Below are 10,123 nucleotides of genomic sequence, written 5' to 3'. Positions count from 1 at the left end.
CAAAAACCCGCACGACTAGATGGCAGCAAAGAAAGGGCTTGGCTGTCATCTACTATTCTAGATTTTTTGTAGCCCAGGCTCTGCAGCTCTGGTTTAAGGCCACCGGTGTTTAACGCGCTTGTGAATAAATCCAGAAATAACACCCGTTTCAGAGATAGCTACGGATTTTTGTGCGCCAGGAGCACACAATAATCAGCAGAGGGTTTCTTGAATGACTCTATGGAGGAACCTTGTGCGTTCCAGCACTGGTTTTAGCTTTGGTGATTTGCTAAATGTCAATTAACTATCAGTTAACTAGTAACACCAAACTGTTATGTTTGGCAGCTCAAGAAAGGTGATATAATTACAACTTGCTATATAAGGAGTAAGGAACATAGTCTGAACACTTTTGTAACAAGGATTTTTTATTAAAAGAAAAAAAGATAATTTTTATAAATTGCAATTTTTGAATACTGGAAAATCAGTCAGGACCTACTGTTCTCTGCCAGCTCTATTAACACATCATTCCCATGCAATTCAAGGAAGAGCAGAAGCTGTTTCTTACATTGAACGACAATGAATTGAATGACAATGGCCAATGGTTAACTTTATACAAATGTCAATTAACTAGTAAAACCAAGTACAGAATTATTGAAATACATACTCATATCTGGCAGCCAAAACCTGTCAGTAGATACTGGGTTTTGAACAGGAAAATCTCGAAGGCAAACCAAAGGAAGTACAACCTCATGGCTCACTGAGACTTTCTTAAAATGCTTACCAGATCTTGCTGGGATGGATAAACTAATTTCTTTAAAAAAACACCATCTAGATTTATTGGCGACTAGAAACCTCTTACGGACTTTTTGCATAATAATGAAAAAAATGAACGTGATTTATGGTTTTGATAATTAGACAGATGATAGTTTTATGATGTAAATTTAGAGAGGTTAAAATATAATTTACTTCTATGTCAGGGATTGAGGCAAAGAAACAACGCTGAGCTGGGAATGAAGCTCTAGTTCTTTGTTGTTTCTGCCTTATGCAGAATCTTGCCAAACTAGTCAAAGCTAAGAAGGTGCTAGGGAGAAATACCCCAGGGAATCGGGTCCTGTCTCAGCTTCTTGGCCGGCTGCCCAAGGTCCTCCAAACTGTAAGATCATTTCTCCCCCTGGAATGCACCCCCTCCTTCCTCTCCTGCAAGCTCCATAGAGCATCACCTCTCAGAGACACACATTCCATCACATCTTAACTGCTGTGAAGAGTATCAGAAGCCACTGCTTTGTATCTTTTTTCTATTTTTAACTTTTTCTTGCACTTTTTGCTTTCTTCCCTTTATTTACTTTATATTAGTTTGAATTAGTTTTTTTTTAAGTTTTAACAAAAATTATACATGATTGGATGGTTGACTTATATACTTGCTTGCTTCTTACCTGCTTTACTTTTTCTGAATTACTTGTTATATTTTGATCCAAATATTTTAAAATATAGGTATATTATTCTCTAACAGGATTACAAGTTATTTTTTGGGTTAGTGCGTGGTTCCCACAAGTGTAAAAGTGTTTTCTTCCATATGAAACAGTATTTATGCCCAAAGATGCTTTCCATTTTTGTGTCAGTTATGCACAGAAACTTAAAATAGCTGAATGCCATCTTAACTGCTTTGAGAAGCTAGCTTAATACCTCTAAACGAAATTTCAATTATTATTTACAGATAGTTACTAAGAGACTGTTACCTGATTCTACTTTATTCACTATAGCTAGCATTCTATCACATCCTTCTTAAGATTCAAGAAGTATGCTTTAACTGGTATTCTATTTACATATATTTGTTGTTCAGCCCAAAGAGAGGTTGTGATCATTTTTGATCAGTTATGAATCTGAGTCAACTGAAATTTCAAACAAAAATACTAATTTCAGCTATAAATTAAAATATGAGTATCAAATTAAAAAAAAATGAGTTTCCACAATCTCCTATGATTTGATTTTGGGCTTCCCAAGAATGCAAAAGGGTTTGTGGACAGGGAGACATGCCTATGAACTAAGTCTGTCCCTCAACAAAAATGCAGCAGAAAGATAGGTTAGGGGCAACCTGGGCAATGATAACTATGGACATCTGGAGGGGTCATTTTGTTGGTGCAGGGTTGAAGGCAGCCATGTGAACTGCTCCTTTGACTGAGCTTTAGCATGCCTTGCTTAGATACACAGTCTCAGAGAAGCAGACAACTTAGTGCATGAAAAAAAAATACAAAGACCGTATGTCCCTGATAATAAAAAAGACAACTTTAATAGCACTTAGAAAATCCAGAGAAGTTGAGGGAAAGAAGATTTCTCCGCCTCCTGCCAGGGTAAACAAACTAAAGGGGAAAGTTTATAATTAAATTTATAAACCCAAAGTTACAGACAGTATATGGTCCTTTTAGAAATCTATAAACAATGAAAATGCTTTCCTTTGAATGCAGTGTACCTATCCAACTTGCATTTTCTAGAAATCCTTCATGATCTAAGGCAGCAATTCCTTTGTTAGTGCATCGCTATTCACATACAGTGCCATAATCCTTTAATTTAGGATCAACTGAAGTACAAAAGTTTGTAATCTCCCTTTCTTTTTGTTATAGTATAAACTTCTTTATAGTATAAAGAAAAAAACAAGTTAAATGTTGTTCTGCTCTGCTCGTCAGTGAATGGAGGGAGAGAGGTAAAGTGTCTGGATTCATTTCCTGGACTGCATCAACCCCGTTTAAGAATAGCAGCCATTTTCCAGGCAGCAATACCCTGGGAAACCTGGATATCTTCTGGGAACATAGCCTCCAAGTCTTGAAGCACGTTGCTGTCTTTTCTTTGAAGATATTCAATAAGCGTATATTTAAGCCTGGAAAGAAGGAAAAACAATGAGCACAAAAACAACAAGCTACTCTGCAAAACAGGATGCATTTTACCCTAAAAGCCAAAGTGAATTGATGTGCAAGGATGTGGATTGGGCTGCTGGTGCTCTTACTTCCATGTAGGATTGAACTCTTCTCCAGCCCGGGCGTGTTTCAATTTCAGCATGATCATTTCATGCAACTCTTGAAGGAAGGACTCCAGCCCTGTCTGGGTGAGGAAAGCTTTGAGAAGACAGATATCATCCGCTCTGAGTTCCTCTTTATAAATTTCACTGACCTCTCCAAAAGGATCCTAGAATATACATTATGAGGAAGAGACAAGACCGAAATAGTTAATGGGGAAAAAGGGAAAACAGTGACAAGAAATGTCAAGTGATCACATCCTTATCCCACATCCTACCTTTTTCAAATGCAGCTGCTGTTCTGATTTATGACTAGAAAGGAGCTGCCACAATGCAATGGCATGCTTTAGCTGACACCGGCTCAGTGCCTAAAAGGAATACACACACACAAACATATATACACAGTTTTTACAAGTGGTAAAGCAAACCTAATTCTAAATGGCACCCATGAACGGCCATTTAGGTAATTAAATAAAATATTAATATAAACCTTTGTAACAAATATATTCTAGAAATCTGTTGATACTGGGAAGTGCTTGCCAACATTTTTCCTGTAAATTCTGTGCAGCACAACACCAAGCTCAATTCATGCATGGGGACAGTTGATGCTAAAGCACAAGACATATTCTGCACTAACAGTTGCCTCTCAACACCTTACAATTCAAGGGAACCTAGATTGCACATTTTGGATTACATCTGTGGCACCATAGTATCTTGGCCCAGTCCAGTGCTGTCCTGGGAAGAAGTTTTTTTAGGTGACTACAACAATGCCCAGCTGGTAAAGGCAGTAGCTTGCTTATGACAAAGCAGCAGACTTTTTAAAAGGCAGGACTAATTAAAATATTAAAATTAACTATGAGCAGAAATATTATATATAATAAAAAATTAGAGACTGGGGTGTGCAAAACATTTTGCCTTGAAGCATTTTAAGCATTAATTTAATGAGTGTCCTATCCTGAGTTTTGAAATTGCTGTTTCACTTGGAAATGGGGTTGTCCTGAATAGTGTTTGAGTCTGTTCCAGAGTTTCTGAACATTCATTTATTTCCCCAATGCTTGAAAACCACCTATTTTGCACTCAAAACCCCAGCTTTGAACTTTTGAAAGATGGGCCATTTAATGGAATTTCGCATTTGAATCATTTTGAAGCAAAATGTTCTGTGCGCTCCCAGGCAAGCATAGAGATATATAAAATTGCATGGTATGGAAAATGTGGATAAAGAGGAGATTTCCTCCCCTTCTCACAATGACAGAACTTAGGATTCAGGACTGATAAAAGGAAGAAGTTCTTTATGAAGTACCTCAGGGCTCTATGCTCTCACCCCTCCTATTTAACATCTACATGAGGCTGCTGAGTCAGGCCATCTGCTAATTAAGGGTCAGGCATCATGATACTCAGTTACGCATCTTGTCCCTGGGCCATCCAAGTGATGCTGTTGACATTATGTCCTAGTGTCTGGACACTGTGTGATTTTGATTCAAGAGGAACAAGCTCAGGTTCAACCCCAGCAAGACTAAGTGGTGTTTGGGCCCCTTAGTGTGGAGGATCTTCCATCTTTCACCAAGAATGGGGCTGCACTATCCTGTCTTGGTCTGGTGCATAATTTGGGGGTTCTTCTGGACTCACAACTCCTGCTTGAAGAGCAGGTGGCAGCTGTGGGCCTTCACACAGGTTCATCTTGGGCACCAGTTGTACTTTTTCTTGGTCCAGCAAGACCTTGGGGGGGTTATCTCTGCTGTTCCCTCTGGATGACACTATCTTTTGGGTTTTACTTTTTATTTTATGTCCAGATATATTAAGCCACCTAAGTAATTATAATTGGTCCCCCTAGAAATATGCATAATAAATTCTAGAAAGTACTACCATAAGATGTGGTGATGGTCATTGGCTGCGAGGCAGCAACAGTGGAATGTATTTGTTTTACTTAAAAGCTGTTTAGATTCACCTGATTGAAATGCACTTACCTGATCCATCAGGGATCTTTTTATACTCTTCATTTGTACTATGCTTTCCCTTCTACTGCCCAAATACTACCAAAAGGCAATCCAATTACAAGGATAATTATCATGAATTCAAGAAGACTGATATTTACCACTCATAAAGTGATTGGAAACTTTCTTCAGTGATCAGAATGGTGGACATCTTTTGAGTCTGAGCTATACATATATAGCTTCAGCCTAACCAGCTTGTCTCTTTCCTGATCCCCTGCACTCACCTTTATCACTGGAAGACTTATCTGACTGCTCATCTGCAGGACATTTTCAGTGTAGTCGGTCAAAGTCATCTGTGAATCACTTCCCGTTGTAGCCAGGAATCTTAGAATAATTTCAGTGACAGAGAGTGCCTCACAGATGTCACTGTAGGACACCAACTCCCCTCTGATCATGCCCATTTTAGAATTTGAAAGGGAGCTCTGTAATTTAAGGAGATAAGATCAATCAGCATTCATCCTTGTTGCATTTTGCTATAAAGAAAAGGCACTTATGCCATCTGGCACCTCTTCAAGGCATGCAAGCAATGTAAAAATGCACACATATCCAGATAAGCTGCTGTTTACACCATGCTCAATCTCTACACCAAGTTTTTTCTACAAAGTAACAACTAAGACTGCCAGGGATCTGTAACACTGGATAGATAAAATTACTTCAACTGAAGAGTAAACACACACCTTCCTGTAAGTTACTTGTATTGAACACCCCATGACTGACAATCAAGTAAATAAGCACAAGATGAGACCCAAACAAGAAAGATGATAGCAAGATTTTCTTGTCTTTTCCTCTTCTCAGAAACTCACCTGATCCAGCTTTCTCTTGATATCACTGAACAGATGCTCATAATTTTGGTCATATCTATATACCAGAGTGGGTATGCCCTATTAAGAAAGACAACAAAACATATGCTTCATGAGCAGATCTTTGCAAGAGTATCTTTGGACTAGCAGTTTGATCTCACAGGCCCCAGAACACTAACTAGTAACATCAATTAATTTTTTTTTATCCTTATGAACCTCTTTCATATTTGCACCTTTTTCAGGTTTGTCCTTTATTTTTTCCAAGAAAACGTTCAAAATCTCTTTTGAGGGAGATGGATGGTGGCAAAATTTGATAAATAAGTTAAATAAATAAAAATATGGTCATTGTGCACATACCTGCAATGTGATCTTGGGCTTCCCTTGTAGGAATCTATTGACGATTTGCTGCTGAATTTTTTCCAGGTCAAATTCCTGCAGTGCCTCTCCTCCTTTCTCCATGCTATACTGGCAGTTGGACAGAATGAGTGGGATCAAATCCTTTTCTACTTCATAGCTGATCATATGCAGTTCGGCCACTTCAGCAGGGCTGACAGAATAGCTGTTGAGAAGTAACAAGAAAAAGGAAGAGAAAACCAGCTATGTTGTTTATTCAGCAGTATCTGTCAGCTGCAGGAAGAATTGAGAACTGCATACCTATTGGCATCTGTGGAATCATTTACTATGGTGTTGACGAAATCATTGTGTAACTGAATGAGGTAGCTGACCAAAGCCGTGGCACACAGGCCTAGACCTCTCCGGCGAGGCAGAAGGATTTCAAATGTATCTTTCATAGTGCGGTCCATTCTGCAATACTCTTTAGGAAGCTTAATTTCACCTGCAGTGGGAGAAGAAAATGTTTGGAAGCCAGATTCACGGTCTTACTGCTGGATACTCCCCTTTAGCTTTGGATCATTTCTTGCTTATATAATCATTTAATGCCATCGAAGTCATACAAATGATGCACTACAAAGGAAGTACTGGAAGAAACAAAGTCGGTAGGTTCCAACATATAGCCCACCAGATGTTGCTGAAGTACAATTCCATCAGCCCCCCAAACTGCATGGCCAATGATGAGAGATGCCAGGAGTCAGCCACAGCTTCCTGCTCTATGGGCTAGAGTCTGCAGGGGAACAGGCCAGCTAAGGGTAAATAAAACATGACCTTTTCCTTTTGGTGGTATCAAAGAACTCCTTAATGTTGCCATTTTGTTTGACTGATAGAGTAAGATGGAGTCTTACCATTTGTTTCTATGGATAATCTGAGCTTGTTCCACACATCCAGAAATTTTTCCACTCTAACTCTCATTAGTGACTTGACACTCATTAGTGACTTGACACCTCCTAGAGGATGCAAAAAACAAACAGTATGTAACAGATGGAATATAGTCAAATATTGCTTTCTGGTTCAAAAAATGGGAAATTAAAAGCAACTCTGCTAGAGCAGACTATCCAGCACAAGATACCATACCATTTCTTATGGCTACCAGTCACACTTACAGTTCATCCCTGACAACCCCAATGACCCCAGTAGCTCTAGGGCATTTAACTCAAAGGTTTCATTTAGTTTGTATTCCTAACATTCAGAAGGAGAACCTATCATGTGTGAAGATGCCTAACCATCACATCTGGCTGAAGTAAAATCTAGTAGTTCATTAGATTGTATGGGCATGATCTACATTCCACCAAAAACAGAGATTTATGGACCTGGTTCCCACACTGAATGAGAATTTTCAAAATATTAGTTTTGTTTGACTTAGGTTGCGTCTGTCCTGATGATGTAGTATCACAGAAGAAGGAAATGAAGAAAAGACAAATTTAAATTGTTTGTGCCAGTAATCAATTTGATAAAAAATATGGGGCATCATTGGCCCAAAGGCCAGACTGTTCCCTTCCTAAACCCCCAGTAGGCCAGTTGGGGTCAGCAGAGAGGCTTCTGGTAGGGGATGCCCTTTTTCTGAACCCACCTCCTGGATGCCCTCAAGAGCTGCCTTCCATTTAGAAGGAAGAAGGGAATGATCACATCTGTATCAAAGCATCCCCTTTTCTCCATATGGGGGGAGGCTCAGAGCAATTGGTCTTTTTGCATGTATAAAGAGGGAGTGATTGATCCATCTTCCTTTCCTTTCCTCATTTAGGCTTGCAATGCTTGCCAAGCATAAACTTTGCACAAATTAATACTCTCCAGACAGCTGAACGCCTTTGTTTTCTAAATGTGCTTGGTATTAAGCAAATGCTTTAACATTCTTATGCTTTGCTATCTAGCCAGTGAGCAAGGGAGAATCTCACCTGAGGAAAAATTGCTGAGAAAATCTTCAATTGAGTGATGCTCCATTTCTGAGACGTTCTGAAATCTCTTCACCAAGTCTTTCTGCAGGGCAAGAATTTCTGGCAGAAATTTCACCTGCCTCAATTCAGCCTCCTAAAAATGGAGCAGAAAAGGTCAAATCAGAAAGGAGAGGCTAAGTCTTTAGAAATTAAACACAAGTTAACTGTCAAGACAGAACACAATATATAAATACAGTATATACATAAAACCTGGTTCTCTCAAAGTTGGGGCAGTATTGGGGGCATGTGCTCCTGGCTTTGCAAACGGATAAGACTGTATTAATATTAACAGATCAATTATAAATCAACATTAATAGACATTCACTTTTTGTTCTGAAAAATCCTCCAACTTGTCCATGAACCTGGGAAGACAATATTGTTAACAATTATCCAATTATAAACAATTTAGAAAGGTATGTGGTACTCAGTAGCTACTGTATCAGCAACAAATGTTAATATTTCAGAAATGAACTTGCTCACTCTTACACTTTATTAAAATAAATACTGATTGTTCCTCTTGTGGGAAGAATCAACTGGCAATCTAGTTGCAAAACCATGTCAGCAACACTTGCTTTTAAATTGGAAGTTCTTCTTAGCCAGAAGAAGATGCACGGTGCACTTCAATGCAGTTGAGAACAAGGGATTACAAAAGCCTTCTGAACTCTTGCATGGGTTTGGACCACTGAGACGGGCACTGGAGTATGTGCAGTATTTGTGAATAGATCTAATACTGAGGGAGAGTTATTTTTGTACTGATGTACTCCATGAAACAAAACAGTATGCTTCCACCCATATAATTCAATTTATTTATTTATTATTCACATTTCTATTACAGCCCATCGCCCCCCAAGAGGGGGACTCTCTTACTAAGATCTTTCCACATATTAAAAATAATTACAATTTTCTAATTTATCCCCCCAAACTCACACTTCAATTTCAGATTCCATGTGCCTTCACCTTAAGTGGGAACCAAATGACTTCTGAGCAGATACTATTTATCTTCTCACATAATGACCATGGAGATTTTGGGTTTGGCACACTGTATAGCACTTTTTTGTGTGTGAGACATTACAACTGAGAATTATGGTATGGTTTAATTCAGGTCTCACTTAAGGGAAAGATGGTCTTGACTCTTCAGGCACTTTTCAGGCATCATGAAACAAAAATTCATGGGATCAAAACCTAAGTATTTTCATGCAATGGGAATTGCTCCCAGACTAGCAAAAACTAGAGTGGGCACTGGACTCAGAACTCATTCTGCTTATGTACACGTCAGCTGAGTGCTGGCTTGAAGAGAAAAAAGAATGTAAGAGAACAACCCCTCAGAACATACGGAAAAAATGAGGAGAATCCATTAGAAGGCTTCGGATCAATCACTGTTTTTGGGTGAACCCTGAGAAGAAAGTGAAAACACAGAAGCCAGGGAATAGCTGGAGAGGAAAAGAACTTCAATTACTTACAGTGTAATTAATTGAACCAGTGGGGTTTGAGGAACAAGCAAGCTGAAATAAGGTTCAAATAGCCAGGATCAAAGAACCTCTGGTGAAGCAGCGTTGAGATGAGAAAACTTCCTACGTGCATACTATTGTCCCTCTAAAGATGCTCACCTGTTCTATCAGAACACTGCCTGAGATCTGTCTTTTCTTGGTCAGATAATTTAGCTAGGAATTATAATCAACAGGAAATAATACAAGGAACTTGGTGTAAAATTCAGTAGAGAATTGGGGGTAAGTTGGACTTAGGATTTAAATAGGGACCAGCTTATGTCCAACCAGTTCATCATTCTCTCAGCCATATAGTTATTATCTAAGTAATTAAACAGCTAAACACAATTATCCATTTTCTAAATTATTTTATTTCAAATTTGGTAGTCTTTTATTATGTCCTTTGAATTGTTTCTGATTATCTTATCTTTATTCCTACATTGTCCAGAATTATTCAGAGCAAATTTTTGTGCTCTTCCCTGATAACGGTGGCAAATATTTTCTTTTTGAAGGAAGAATTTTTTTTTTCCTTAACAGG

General features: G+C 38.6%; 1 protein-coding gene across 1 annotated transcript in view; it reads right to left on the bottom strand.

Annotated features, from left to right (window-relative positions):
- Positions 1–1,923: 1,923 nt before the first annotated feature.
- The window catches only part of RNF213 (ring finger protein 213), a 96,467-nt gene continuing 88,267 nt past the window's right edge, over positions 1,924–10,123 (bottom strand). The window contains exons 58-66 of the mRNA XM_063292934.1: positions 8,063–8,195; positions 7,016–7,117; positions 6,432–6,612; positions 6,135–6,336; positions 5,781–5,858; positions 5,202–5,399; positions 3,265–3,354; positions 2,978–3,156; positions 1,924–2,851 (exon numbers count right to left, since the gene is read on the bottom strand). Of these exons, the coding sequence (XP_063149004.1) occupies positions 2,710–2,851; positions 2,978–3,156; positions 3,265–3,354; positions 5,202–5,399; positions 5,781–5,858; positions 6,135–6,336; positions 6,432–6,612; positions 7,016–7,117; positions 8,063–8,195 (1,305 nt within the window). The 3' untranslated portion in view covers positions 1,924–2,709. The remainder of the gene's footprint in view (positions 2,852–2,977; positions 3,157–3,264; positions 3,355–5,201; positions 5,400–5,780; positions 5,859–6,134; positions 6,337–6,431; positions 6,613–7,015; positions 7,118–8,062; positions 8,196–10,123) is intronic.

Source organism: Candoia aspera, chromosome 2 (genome assembly GCF_035149785.1).
Source record: "Candoia aspera isolate rCanAsp1 chromosome 2, rCanAsp1.hap2, whole genome shotgun sequence".
Classification (NCBI taxonomy): Eukaryota; Metazoa; Chordata; class Lepidosauria; order Squamata; family Boidae; genus Candoia; species Candoia aspera.
Note: the sequence above shows the minus strand (reverse complement) of the source record. Positions and strands in the feature narration are given on the sequence as shown.